Raw genomic sequence first — 13,608 nt, 5'->3', positions numbered from 1 at the left:
AGGTGTGGTTGTCGGGACAAATAAAGGCTTCTGGGCTCCATTACACTGAGAAATTAATCCCTCCCTCCCCTGTTCCTCCTAGTGGTTTCCTGTATGGCCTATGAAGCCTGTGGCCTCAAATTCTGTCTCCAGGTGGACTTCTCCAGTGCCTTCCTTTTTCTGAAAACACTGTCCCTGTGATTCATTCAGGCATCTAGGCTGAAAACCTTAGATGTATTTGTCTCTTTTGTCCCTGTCACCCAGCCCACTTTCTTCTCCATTTGCAGGGCCTCGTGCCTATTGTTGATTCGCCTGTTTCTATTAGCCTTTTCTCTTGTGCCTAGGCAACCGCAAAGGTCTCCTAATTGCTTCTTCTGTCTTGGTCCTGGTTCTCTTCTCCAGGCCTTTCTTTTGTGAAGTACAAATGGAATCTTTCTAAATCTAGTTTCCCTGTCTAATTTTAAAAAGCCCAGTGATTTCCTGTAGGGATTGAGCAGTGGCCTCCAAACTTTTATCCTGATAAACCCCACAGGCAGCGTTGAGCCTGCACCACTGATGCATTTATTTATAAATTATATACCTTATTATTTGACTAATTTGTCATATATAAAATGCATTAAAATAAGGACTTTTTTGAATGAGATAAATAGAAATAGAAATTCTAATTTTCTTTTCATACTCAGACTCCCTGGGTTTTATGTGCCCTACTTAGAGACCACTGATCTCTCAGTTCAGACTTGAGCTGGTGTACAAACCTTCCCCAGTCTGTTCCCAGCCTTGTACTTCACTACATCCTTCTGAGTCCTCTCCCTCAAGCTGTTCCACTTACGGACATCTCAGTAATGCTTTTCCCACCCAGTGTGTTACACTGTTCTCATTCCCCTCCCTCCTCACTTGGTTAATCTTTCCTGCCACTCTTCACTTGTCCAAACCTCATCTGTTTTTCAAGGTCCAGCTCATAGCTTGCCATTTCTGAAAAGTGTATGCCTGCACCATCCTAGCCCACAGAGATCTCTGCAGATTCTAATTATCTGATACTTGCAGCTATAAGTTTTGATAGTTAAAGGCCAGGCGCGGTGGCTCAAGCCTGTAATCCCAGCACTTTGGGAGGCCGAGACGGGCGGATCACGAGGTCAGGAGATCGAGACCATCCTGGCTAACACAGTGAAACCCCGTCTCTACTAAAAATACAAAAAAAAACTTAGCCGGGCGAGGTGGCAGGCGCCTGTAGTCCCAGCTACTCGGGAGGCTGAGGCAGGAGAATGGTGTGAACCCGGGAGGCGGAGCTTGCAGTGAGCTGAGATCCGGCCACTGCACTCCAGCCTGGGTGACAGAGCGAGACTCCGTCTCAAAAAAAAAAAAAAAAAAAAAAAAAAAAAAGTTTTGATAGTTAAGTATTACCTGTTCATAAAAACTTACTTTTATTGTGGTAAAAAAGTGTTAAACATAAAACATACCACCTGGGCCGGGCGCGGTGGCTCAAGCCTGTAATCCCAGCACTTTAGGAGGCCGAGACGGGCGGATCACAAGGTCAGGAGATCGAGACCAGCCTGGCTAACACGGTGAAACCCCGTCTCTACTAACAAATACAAAAAACTAGCCGGGTGAGGTGGCGGGCGCCTGTAGTCCCAGCTACTCGGGAGGCTGAGGCAGGAGAATGGCGTAGACCTGGGAGGCGGAGCTTGCAGTGAGCTGAGATGCGGCCACTGCACTCCAGCCTGGGCGACACAGCGAGACTCTGTCTCTTTTTTTTTTTTTTTTTTTTTTTGTTTTGTTTTGTTTTTGTTTTTTGAGACGGAGTCTCGCTCTGTCGCCCAGGCTGGAGTGCAGTGGCGCGATCTCGGCTCACTGCAAGCTCCGCCTCCTGGGTCTACGCCATTCTCCTGCCTCAGCCTCCTGAGTAGCTGGGACTACAGGCGCCCGCCACTGCGCCCGGCTAATTTTTTGTATTTTTAGTAGAGACGGGGTTTCACCGTGGTCTCGATCTCCTGACCTTGTGATCCGCCCGCCTCAGCCTCCCAAAGTGCTGGGATTACAGGCGTGAGCCACCGCGCCCGGCCGAGACTCTGTCTCAAAAAAAAAAAAAAAAAAAATACCACCTTAACCATTTTTAAGTGTACGGTTCAGTGGTAAGTAAATGTATTTATAATGTATAACCAACCATCACCACCAGTCCATCTCCAGAACTCTCTGCATTTTGGAAAACTGAAACTCTGAACCCATTAAACAACAATAACTTCAAGTGTTGCCTTGCAACTATTTTTTTTTTCAGCATCTGCCACAAAGCCTTGAGTATAAACTTTGTTTTGAATCACTGCTTTCTCTAAGGAGTCACCTGCTTCCTTGCCCCGTTAGGCTGCCTTTATTTATTGTGCTTCCTTCATCGACTTAACAGAGGTGCCTACAGAGTCCTAGCCCCTGTCACTGTCACTCACCTTGAATGCATAGCAGTTGGGAGACACCTCACAGAATGTAAGGAATGTGGTGCAGCAAAGGCTCATTCATTTCCTGTTGCTACAATCATATTACCACAAACTTAATGGCTTAAGATGATACAAATGTATTATCTTATGCTTCTAGAGGTCAGAAATGTAGTGGGTTCACAGGGCTGTGTTCCTTTAGAAGCCCTAGGGGAATCCTTTTCCAGTATTCCCAAGAATACATCTCCTGGCTTCTAGCAGCTGCCTGTAGTCCTTGGCTTGTGGCTCTCCATTTGTGCTTCAAAGTGATCAGCTCCTCTCCCCTCTGCTTCCATTCCTTCATCATCTCCAGCTCTGACCCATCTGCCTCCCTCTTCTCAGGACCCTGGGATTACATTGGGCCCACCCAGATAATTCAGAGATCCTTAATCACATCCGTAGAGTCTCTTTTACCATATATGGTAACATCTTCACAGATTCCACGGAGGCTAGCATGTAGACATCTCTGGGGTACATTATTCAGCCAGCCACAGAAGGCAGGCTCTGACAGCACAAGGAGTGGAACTGGTATCTGTGGCATAGATCTCCACACAGAGCCGTGGACTGTGGAATGTCTGATTTTAATGCTTTGGGGTTAGGCACTGGGAGGGGTGGACAGGAAGTCTCATCTGGCCGTTACTCTCAATTATCTTATTTGAGGTCAGTGTTTAGATGCCAGTGGCAATTTGAGTGCCACTGTTGTTCTCGATTATGTCAAGTAGTAGATCTTTGATATTTGAGGACTCCTGTCTTACTAGAGTCTGTGTCTATGTTCAGGGCACTTTGGAGACCCCACCATTGCATGAGGTGGTCAGAGCGACAGCATCGGTTGCTTTACTTTTTGCCTTTTTCACTTTCTGCAGAAACAGAGAGATTACATCCTTGAAGGAGAGTCGGGGAAGGTGTCTAATCTTCAATACTTGCATAGGTAAGGGTTATTTTAATTTTTCTACTTTTTAATATTGTTAAAATACCATTTGAACAAAAGAGTGTATGTAATATTTATGTATACTTACATTTATAATTTCTTTTTTTGTTTTTTTGTCTTTTTTTTGAGACAGGGTCTAGCTCTATCACCCAGGCTGGAGTGCAGTGATATGATCTCAGCTCACTGCAGTCTCAATGGCCCAGGCTCAATCAGTCTTCTCACCTTAGCCTCCCACTGAGTAGCTGGGACTACAGGCATGCCCCACTACACCTGGCTAATTTTTTTTTTTGTAGAGATGGGATTTTGCCATGTTGCCCAGGCCGGTCTCAAACTCCTGGACTCAAGCAATCTGCCTGTCTCAGCCTCCCACAGTGCTGGGATTACAGGCGTGAACCACTGCACCTGGCTTACATTTATAATTTCTTAATGCGTAAAAATGCTAATGCATGTATGTCCATTGTATCAAATGAATATATATGCTATATTTACATTTTATGTGCCTAATTTAAGATTTTTACATAGCTTAACTAGAACACAGCCAGGCACAGTGGCTCACGCCTGTAATCCCAATACTTTGGGAGGTTGAGATAAATGGATTGCTTGAGCTCAAGAGTTTGAATTAGCTGGGTGTGATGGTGCACACCTGTGGTCTCAGATACTCCAGAGGCTTGGGTGGGAGGATCCCCTGAGCCTGGGCAGTTCAAGGCTCCAGTCAGCCATGATCATGGTCATGTCACTGCATTCCAGCCTGATACAGCCCTGACTCAAAATTCTCAAAAAAACAAAAACAAGAACACAACCAGTGTTTGAAGCTCCCTGCGGCCCTTTTCCTCATTTCCTTCCACTCCTAGAGCTAACTGCTCTCCTTCCCAGTGCCAAACTCTAGAAGTTGGTCTCTGTGTTTTGAATGTGTTACGGTTGTCCATTTCACATTGAAGTTTAATTTCAACTCAAGTTTAACTCCATCCAGAGTTTATTTTTGTGTAAGGTCAGGATCTGCTTCACTTTCTTCCATAAAGACAATAGGTTGTTCTAGTATGATTTATTGACTACTCCATTGTCTCCCCGCTGATCTGCAGCGCCAGCCCTGCCAGGCATGTGTCCCATTTTCTCCATGTGTGTTCTTTCTCTGGACCCTTCTGCTCCATTGATTTGTCTGTACTTGGACCAGCACAGTGCATTATAACTTTGTGCCAATCTCAACATCTGATAGAGCAAGTTCTCCTCGCCAGGTTTGTCCTCAGGGGTCTCTTGACTCTTCTTGTTCCTTTCTTCTTTCATCATGTATATTTTAAAGTCACATCGTCCCAGCACTTTAGGCAGCCAAGGCAGGTGGACTACTTGAGTTCAGGCATTCAAGACCAGCCTGGATGAAACCCTATCTCTGCAAAAGAGGGTTTTTTGGACTGAGTCTCGCTCTGTTGCCCAGGCTGGAGTGCAGTGGCACGATGTCGGCTCACTGCAACCTCTGCCTCCCAGGTTCAAGCGATTCTTGTGCCTCAGCCTCCCGAGTAGCTGGGTTTACAGGCACCCACCACCACGCCCAGCTAATTTTTTTGTTATTTTTAGTAGAGATGGGGTTTCACCATGTTGGCCAGGCTGGTCTTGAACTCCTGACCTCAAGTGATCTGCCTGCCTCAGCCTCCCAAAGTGCTGGGATTACAGGCGTGAGCCACCACGCCTGGCCAAAAAAAATTTTTTTATTAGCCAGGCATGGTGGTATATGCCCGTAAGTCCCAGCTACTTGGGAGGCTTTGGTGGGAGAATTGCTTGAGCCCATAAGATCTAGCCTACAGTGAGCCATGACCCTGCTACTCCACTCCAGCCTGAACAACAGAGTGAGACCCTGTCTCAAATGAATAAAGTAAAATCACCTCGTCAAGTTTCTTTCTTTTTTTTTTGAGACGGAGTCTTGCTCTGTAGCCCAGCCTGGAATGCAGTGGCGTGATCTCAGCTCACTGCAACCTCAACCTCCCAAGTCCTGATTCAAGCAATTCTCCTGCCACAGCCTCCCAAGTAGCTGAGATTACAGGCACACGCCACCATGCTCAGCTAATTTTTTGTATTTTTAGTAGAGACAGGGTTTCACCATGTTGGCCAGGCTGGTCTTGAACTCCTGACCTCATGATCCGCCTGCCTCGGCCTCCCAAAGTCCTGGGATTGCAGGCGTGAGCTACCGTGCCCAGCAAGTTTCATTTTTTTAAAAGATAATTCATTTTGTTTTACAGAAGAGAGGAAGAGTGACATATTTTTGGAATGGACAGGGAGAAGATTCTTGGGAAAACTCCACTTCCCATCAGATTCTCTCTTCCATCTGACCTTGAAATTGTGATTCTTAGTCACTGCTTGTAATTTATATGGTGAGCCTGACAATATCCTTAGCCATTCCCCTGCCCCTCTCCATATTCCTATAAGAGCAAAACCACAAAAACTCCCTTCATTACCCTTAAACTTCACCTTAGGAGTTTTATTTTATGTGAATGTCAAATTCACACGAAATGTCCTACCAGAGGACTCAGCAAGAATGGCCCTTAAATGTTGTCTGTTTCAACAGCCAATGAGAAAGGTGAGGTTCCAGGAGGTTAAGTGATGTGTTTGTAGTTAACAGCCACAAAGAATCAGGAGTTAGTCTAACTTCCTAACCTTGAAAAGACCCTTTGAAACATTCAACAAGGCTTAGGAGACTTTTGAAATTTTGAAGCCCCCTTGCCCGTGGATTCATTTTCCCACCTGAAGGTATAGCTGGTGTCACACCATGAATTTCAGTTAGGTCAGAGGCCAGCTTTGGGGTAAACTGATGAATCAGGAATCAGGCTGCTTTTTTTTTCCCCCCAAGACAGGATCTTTCTCTGTTGCCCAGGCTGGAGTGCAGTGGTACAGTCACAGCTTATCGCAGCCTCAACCTTCTGGGCTCAAGCGGTCCTCCCACCTCAGCCTCCCAAGTAGCTGGAACTATGTGTGCCACCATGCCCAACTAACTTTTTGTATTTTTTGTAGAGACAGGTTTTCAGCATGTTCAGGCTGGTCTTGAACTCCTGGACTCAAGCAGTCTGCCTGCCTTGGCCTCCCAAAGTTTTGGGAATACAGGCATGAGTCCCATGCCCGGCCCAGCTTCTGTATTTCAATAAAACTTTGGAAAGCTGTATCTAAATTCCCATATCATTTTGTGTATAATATTTCTTTGTTTTGAGTCTGGTTTCTGCAAAGCTTTTTAGGAAAATCCATCTCATGACCTCTCCTGTTTCTCAGAAGCATCCACTTTTAATTCGTTTAACACATTTCTGTGGGATTTACCTCAGTATTTCTAAATAACGTGCAGATTTGGGATTTCATCATTTTGTACCTTTCCACCATTAACCCTGTCTCACTCTTCCACTCTGCTTCTCCCTGCCTTGACCCTTCCTAACTCTCACCTAACATTGCTGACACCATCTAAGAGCTCCTTTATGTTCTCGGAATGTTTTGTTTTTGATTTTTGAGACAGTTTCACTCTTGTCGCTCAGGCTGGAGTGCAAAGGTGTGATCTCGGGTCACCACAACCTCCGCCTCCTGGGTTCAAGCAATTCTCCTGTCTCAGCCTCCTGAGTAGCTGGGATAATAGGCGCACACCACCACGCCCAGCTAATTTTTAGCCACTGCGCCTGGCTTTTTTTTTTTTTTTTTTGAGATGGAGTCTCGCTCTGTTGCCCAAGCTGGAGTGCAGTGGCGTGATCTCGGCTTACTGCGACCTCTGCCTCCCAGATTCAAGCCATTCTCCTGACTCAGCCTCCCTAATAGCTGGGATTACAGGCGCATGCTACCATGCCTGGCTAATTTTTGTATTTTTTTGTAGAGACGGGGTTTTGCCATGTTGGCCAGGCTGGTCTTGAACTCCTGACCTCAAGTAATCCGCCTGCCTCAGCCTCCCAAAGTGCTGGGATTATAGACATGAACTACCGTGCCCAGCTGAATGTTATTTTTAAAGATAGAGTGTCTCATTCTAATTTCACAACTGCACAGCCTTCCCTTATGTTTCTGGGGTTATTAATAATCATTTTTTGAAGTTCTTCTCACTGCAAAGTGTGGTTTCTCCTGCTTGCTTATTTTTCCCTCTTGGTTCTGGCCTCTTCCTTCTTGGTAGAGGCTTTCCTTAATTAAATGTCTAGTGATCCTTGGTCATCCACTCCTGTTGAAGGGTGTGGCTTGTCAGATGCAAGCTTTGCATATACACATGAGGCTCATCTTTTGGTGTCTGGCTCTGCCCTTCCACCAAGGACTCCAACTCGAGAATCTTGTAGGGTTTCTGTTGCACTGTTCAGATATCTGGGATATACCAGGCTGCTGTTGTTCTGGAAGCCGAGTAGAGAAGAGACCAATGGGTCAGTGCGCAGAACTTGACAGTCCCTGGATCTTATGCTCATTTTGGAGCCCTTGACCTCAGCTGTGCTGGTGTCCTCTGCCCACAGCATCTTTTGTATCCTATCTAAGCTGTGGCCTCCGATCTGCTGGAGTGGGATGGGGCTCTAGGGACAGAAGTGCTGCTTAAACAGAGTTTAAACAGTTAACATGTTTTTAGCCCCAAATATTAAAAGGACTTGCCAGGTGGTACAGTTAAAATAGTCTCTGCAGTTTATACACATGGTTAGTATGCATAACCACCCCAAGCGATTGTACCTTGGTATTTTCTGAGCAGAGAAGGCCCTCAGATGAGTAGGCACAGCTGCAGTGGGAGGACACTGGCCTTGTAGTGTGAGCTAGTCAGGGAAGTAGTCCTTGCTCCAGAAACTGGCTCGCCATCCATGGCCCATGTCTTTTTTTTTTTTTTTTTTTTCATTTGAGACAAGGTCTCACTCTGTCACCCAGGCTGGAGTGCAGTGGCGCAATCTTGGCTCACTGCAACCTTTGTCTCCCAGGCTCAGGTGATCCTCCCACCTCAGCCTCCTGAGTAGCTGGGACCAGAGGCATGAGCCACCATACCTGGCCAATTTTTCTTTTTCTTTTTTCTTTTTTTTGAGATGGAATCTCGCTCTGTCGCCCAGACTGGAGTGCAGTGACACGATCTCGGCTCACTGCAAGCTCCGCCTCCCGGGTTCACGCCATTCTCCTGCTTCAGCCTCCCAAGTAGCTGGGACTACAGGCGCCCGCCACCTTGCCTGGCTAATTTTTTGTATTTTTTTTAGTAGAGACGGGGTTTCACCGTGTTAGCCAGTATGGTCTCGATCTCCTGGCCTCGTGATCCGCCCGTCTTGGCCTCCCAAAGTTCTGGGATTACAGGCTTGAGCCACCGCGCCTGGCCCCCCCTTTTTTTTTTTAATTTTAGAGTCAAGGTTTTGCTATCTTGCTCAGGCTGGAGTGCAGTGGTGTGATCATAGCTCACTGCTGCCTTGAATACCCAGGCTCAAGCAATCTCCTGCCTCATGAGTTGCTGGGATCCCACTCTGTGTGTTTGTGTGTTTGTTTGTTTCCTCCACTGTGTGGTTCTTGAAAAAGGATGCAGGGCCGGGCGCGGTGGCTCAAGCCTGTAATCCCAGCACTTTGGGAGGCCGAGGCGGGCGGATCACGAGGTCAGGAGATCGAGACCATCCTGGCTAACACGGTGAAACCCCGTCTCTACTAAAAATACAAAAAACTAGCCGGGCGCGGTGGCGGGCGCCTGTAGTCCCAGCTACTCGGGAGGCTGAGGCAGGAGAATGGCGTAAACCCGGGAGGCAGAGCTTGCAGTGAGCTGAGATCCGGCCACTGCACTCCAGCCTGGGTGACAGAGCAAGACTCCCTCTCAAAAAAAAAAAAAAAGAAAAAAAGAAAAAGGATGCAGAAGGTATAAATCAAGCTAAAAATCAAATTTTGTGATAAGATCCCATACGGGTCCCCTGCAAACTTGCCACTGGATAGTAGCCAAATGGAGGGTCCCTTGAAGTCCAGGCCAAATGGCCCTGCTGTGGCCACGCCCCCACCAGCCCCCCACTTCCTCTGGGTCAGCCCCAACTCATAGTCCAGTCCTCCTCCCAGTTCCTCTGCTTCTCTGAGTATAACTTGAGTTGACTTATGGTGCATTCCAGCTACCTGACTTACATCAAGCTGTCAACGGCAATCAAGCGTAATGAGAACATGGCCAAAGGTCTGCAGAGGGCTCTGCTGCAGCAGCAGCCAGAGGATGACAGCAAGCGCTCCCCCCGGCCCCAGGACCTGATCCGGCTCTATGACATCATCTTACAGGTGACCCTTGAGGACCGGGAAGGCAAGGGCCTGTCGTTTTCCTTTGCCTGTGTCAGGCACAAAATGACTTAACTTTGCATCACAAAAGGACTGTGACAAGCAGGACCTGTTAGTAGCTGGGAAAAGACAAAGGTCTTACACCAGTTGTGCAGTCTGTGAGCCACTACCTCTCAGACATGTTGATCTGTAGAGAATAGTGACCCCAGGTCATCACTGAGCACTTCACCTGTATAAGATGCTCCCAGGTGCCACAGAGCATCTGAGACCTGAGTCCATGCCATCTTGGCCCCCAGGGAGTTTGTCAGTCAGTAGGACTGTGAGACACACAGTCAAGGCATCTGAGTAGATGCTAAGCAAAATAAAAGCTCAGAGCTGGAACAGATCCCTTCCAGCTGAGATGGGCCAAGTCTCTGAAGGCGGGTGAGCTAAGAGTTGAGTTGTAAAGGACAAATATGTTTCCAAGATCAGAGAGGGGAATGGAGGTGACACCAGGTGTGGCTGCTGCCAGGTCACTTCACAGGCTTTTCCCCATTGTATTGACCTCGGGCTTTTTTTTCCTCACCCTTACCCGTTCTTACAAGGTCTTCTGTCAAAAATTCAATCTAAGATCTTCATGAATTTTCTTGTTGCATCTGTTGTACAGAATCTGGTGGAATTGCTCCAGCTCCCTGGTTTAGAGGAAGACAAAGCCTTCCAGAAAGAGATAGGCCTCAAGACTTTGGTGTTCAAAGCTTACAGGTAACGTCCCATGGGATAGGCAGAGTTTTCCTCTGCCTCCCAGGTTCTGTAAGCATTGGGAGCATGACCCAGCCCATAGCAGTTGGAATCATTGGCCTTGAGTGTATGTGTTACCTTGCCTGTGATCACAGGAAGGTCAGCCCAGCATATTCAAGGGGAGTTTCTAAAGGCTGTGGCCAGTAGTGGCCAGTGATGATGTCTGCCGTCTGGCCAGGTCAGGGAGAGTGGAGCACACGTGTTAAAGTTGGCTTCCTCGCTGGGCGCGTTGGCTCACACTTGTAATCCCAGAACTTTGGGAGGCCGAAGTGGGTGGGTCACCTGTGGTTGGGAGTTTGAGACCAGCCTGACCAACATGGAGAATCTCCATCTCCATTAAAAATACAAAATTAGCCGGGCGCGGTGGCTCACGCCTGTAATCCCAGCACTTTGGGAGGCCGAGGCGGGCGGATCACAAGGTCAGGAGATCAAGACCATCCTGGCTAACATGGTGAAAGCCCGTCTCTACTAAAAATATAAAAAATAGCCAGGCATGCTGGTGGGCGCCTGTAGTCCCAGCTACGCGGGAGGCTGAGGCAGGAGAATGACGTGAACCCGGGAGATGGAGCTTGCAGTGAGCCGAGATCATGCCACTGCACTCCAGCCTGGGAGACAGCAAGACTCCATCTCGGAAAAAAAAAAAAAAAAAAATTAGCCAGGCGTGGTGGTGCGTGCCTGTAATCCCAGCTACTCGGGAGGCTGAGGAAGGAGAGTAGCTTGAACCCAAGAGGCAGAGGTTGCGGTGAGCCAAGATTGCACCATTGCACTCCAGCCTGGGCGACAAGAGTGAAACTCCATCCCAAAAAAGAAAACTTGTCTTCCTCTACTTTCCTCCTCCCTCCCAGGGGAAAAGGGGCATGCATTGAAAGGGTGTTAATTAGTGGAACCAGAGTGGCCAGTTCAAGGAACTTGAACTAACTCGGGATAAAGCTAAGCTCGGTTTCTTTTTTTTTTTTTTTTTTTGAGACGGAGTTTCACTCTTGTTGCCCAGGCTGGAGTGCATTGACACCATGTCGGCTCACCGCAACCTCCACCTCCTGGGTCCAAGCGATTCTTCTGCCTCAGTCTCCTGAGTAGCTGAGATTACAGGCATGCGCCACCACACCCGGCTAATTTTTTTTTATATTTTTAGTAGAGATGGGGTTTCTCCATGTTGATCAGGCTGGTCTCGAAGTCCCGACCTCGGGTGATTCACCCACCTCGGCCTCCCAAAGCGCTGGGATTACAGGTGTGAGCCACCGTGCCCAGCCTAAACTCAGTTTCTTGAATGACTTGTGTCATTTGTAACTTGGAAGTAGGCTGGGTAGCACAATGGGGCCCAGCCAGGATGGAAGGCAGAGCCCCATGCATTCTTGCCCTTCCTCTTCTGGCCCTCACACGCCAGTGTGCTCTGGTACTCCAGCGTGCCCCATCTTCACTCCATGGCCCCTTCTGTCCTCTCAGGGACCAGCAGCGCTTAGTGTCTGCTGAGTCCAGGAGAGGAATTTGACTCAGAAAGAACCTTCTGTGGGTTCTGTGTTTGGAAAGCGATGAGCAGAGATGAATGATTGCGACTTGGGTGTGTGGATCGGGGTGGGATTTCTGTTTGAGCCGGGCAGCATTCTTCCTTCCTTCCTGTCCTGGCCTCACCATGCTCCTGTTGGGAACTGTTTCTCCTCTGCAGGGTCAGTCAGTCAGTAAAAAACCATGGCTCACTGTTGGGCCTACCTGGGCATCTCTGACTGCTGGGAAGCATCTCTGCAGGGTAGCCTACAAATCTGAACACTTCCCATGAAGGGAGCTCCCATGCAGTGATCCCACGTTAAGAAACCTGTTACCAAATGTAAAATTTTGCCTTAACTGCAAGGAAAGCCTTGGTCTTGGGTAATTGCTGCTTTAGAATATTGTGGCTCTTTTCCCCTCCCCATCAGGTGTTTTTTCATTGCTCAGTCCTATGTGCTGGTGAAGAAGTGGAGCGAAGCCCTTGTCCTGTATGATAGAGTCCTGAAATATGCAAACGAAGTAAATTCTGATGCTGGCGCCTTCAAGAACAGCCTAAAGGTGAGACGTTGGCCTCTCCTTGTTTGCAAGCCCTGGCAGGTTATGGAGTCAGCTGTGGAGGAGCTGCGAGGGTACAACAGCTGGGCTCCACCTCAGGCTGGTCCTCCCTAGCTGCCCATGGGACCTGGTATGGCCCTGACTGCCCAGGAGCTGCAGACTGTGTCACTCATGGCTGTGCTCCAGCCCTAAGGAGGATTTAGGTATGAAGAAGGGAAGGCATTTTTCTGATTTAAAAGAAACCACAGGAAAACCTGAAGTACTGCTCTCAGACTTGACTACACGTTGAAATCTCTTAGGAAGATTGTTTTCAAGGTAGATGTCTGGGTCGCACCCTAGAGATTGCGGTTCTAATTAGTGTGAGGGGTCTGAAGTGGGCATTGGGACCTTGAAAGGCCCTAGTGATTCTGACATGCAACAAAGTGAGAAGCACTGGTGAAGCCATCCTGCAGGGCCTGTGCGAGACCAGCAGCAGCAGCGGGGGCCTGGCTAGGAATGCAGCCTGTCAGCTCCCACCTGGGACCTTCTGCTTGTTTGGTTTTTTTTCTTTCTTTCTTTCTTTCAACAGGGTCTTGCTCTGTCACCCAGGCTGGAATGCAGTGGCACCATCATAGCTCACTGCAGCCTTGAACTCCCGGGCTCAAGTTACCCTCCCACCTCAGCCTCCTGAGTAGCTGGGACTACAGACATGAGCCACCATGCCAGGCCAATTTTTATTTTTTTGTAGAGATGGGGGGGTCTTACTATGTTGCCCAGGCAGGTCTTGAACTCCTGGCCTCAAGCAGTCCTCCTGCCTCTGCCTCCCAAAACCTTGGGATTGGAGGCATGAGCCACCATGCTGGCCAGTAACTGCATTTTAACAAAATCCCCAGGCCATTTGGGGGTCCATTAAAGCTAAGGAAATGCTTGATCTAAAGAACAGCCCCAGGGCCGGGCACGGTGCTTCACGCCTATAATCCCAGCAGTTTGGGAAGCTGAGGTGGGCAGATCACTTAAGGTAAGGAAATCAAGACCAGCCTGGGGAACATGGCAAAACCCTGTGTCTACAAAAATACAAAACATTAGCCAGGTGTGGTGGTGCACACCTGTAATCCCAGCTACTCGGGAAGCTGAGGCAGGAGAATCACTTGAACCTGGGAGGCGGAGGTTGCAGTGAGCCGAGATCACGCCACTGCACTCCAGCCTGAGTGACAAAGCAAGACTCCATCTCAAAATAAATAAACAAAGCGCAGCTGT

At 48.2% G+C, this 13,608-nt stretch overlaps 2 protein-coding genes across 15 annotated transcripts in view; one reads left to right on the top strand and one right to left on the bottom strand.

The window, feature by feature from the left end:
• The window catches only part of UBALD2 (UBA like domain containing 2), a 258,780-nt gene that overhangs the window by 228,629 nt on the left and 16,543 nt on the right, over positions 1 to 13,608 (bottom strand). The window lies entirely within an intron of this gene.
• The window catches only part of SRP68 (signal recognition particle 68), a 43,986-nt gene that overhangs the window by 26,837 nt on the left and 3,541 nt on the right, over positions 1 to 13,608 (top strand). For 12 of the 14 annotated variants that reach the window (XM_002800608.4, XM_077972912.1, XM_077972906.1 and 9 more), the window contains 4 exons: positions 3,302 to 3,366; positions 9,405 to 9,561; positions 10,205 to 10,299; positions 12,246 to 12,375. In XM_002800608.4, coding sequence (XP_002800654.1) covers positions 3,302 to 3,366; positions 9,405 to 9,561; positions 10,205 to 10,299; positions 12,246 to 12,375 — 447 coding nt within the window. Of the gene's footprint in view, positions 1 to 3,301; positions 3,367 to 9,404; positions 9,562 to 10,204; positions 10,300 to 12,245; positions 13,352 to 13,608 lie in introns of all 14 variants that reach the window. The other 2 variants (XR_013407295.1, XR_013407296.1) reach the window with 2 other exon arrangements.

Source organism: Macaca mulatta, chromosome 16 (assembly GCF_049350105.2).
Source record: "Macaca mulatta isolate MMU2019108-1 chromosome 16, T2T-MMU8v2.0, whole genome shotgun sequence".
NCBI lineage: Eukaryota > Metazoa > Chordata > Mammalia > Primates > Cercopithecidae > Macaca > Macaca mulatta.
This window is presented reverse-complemented; position numbering and strand designations above follow the sequence as displayed.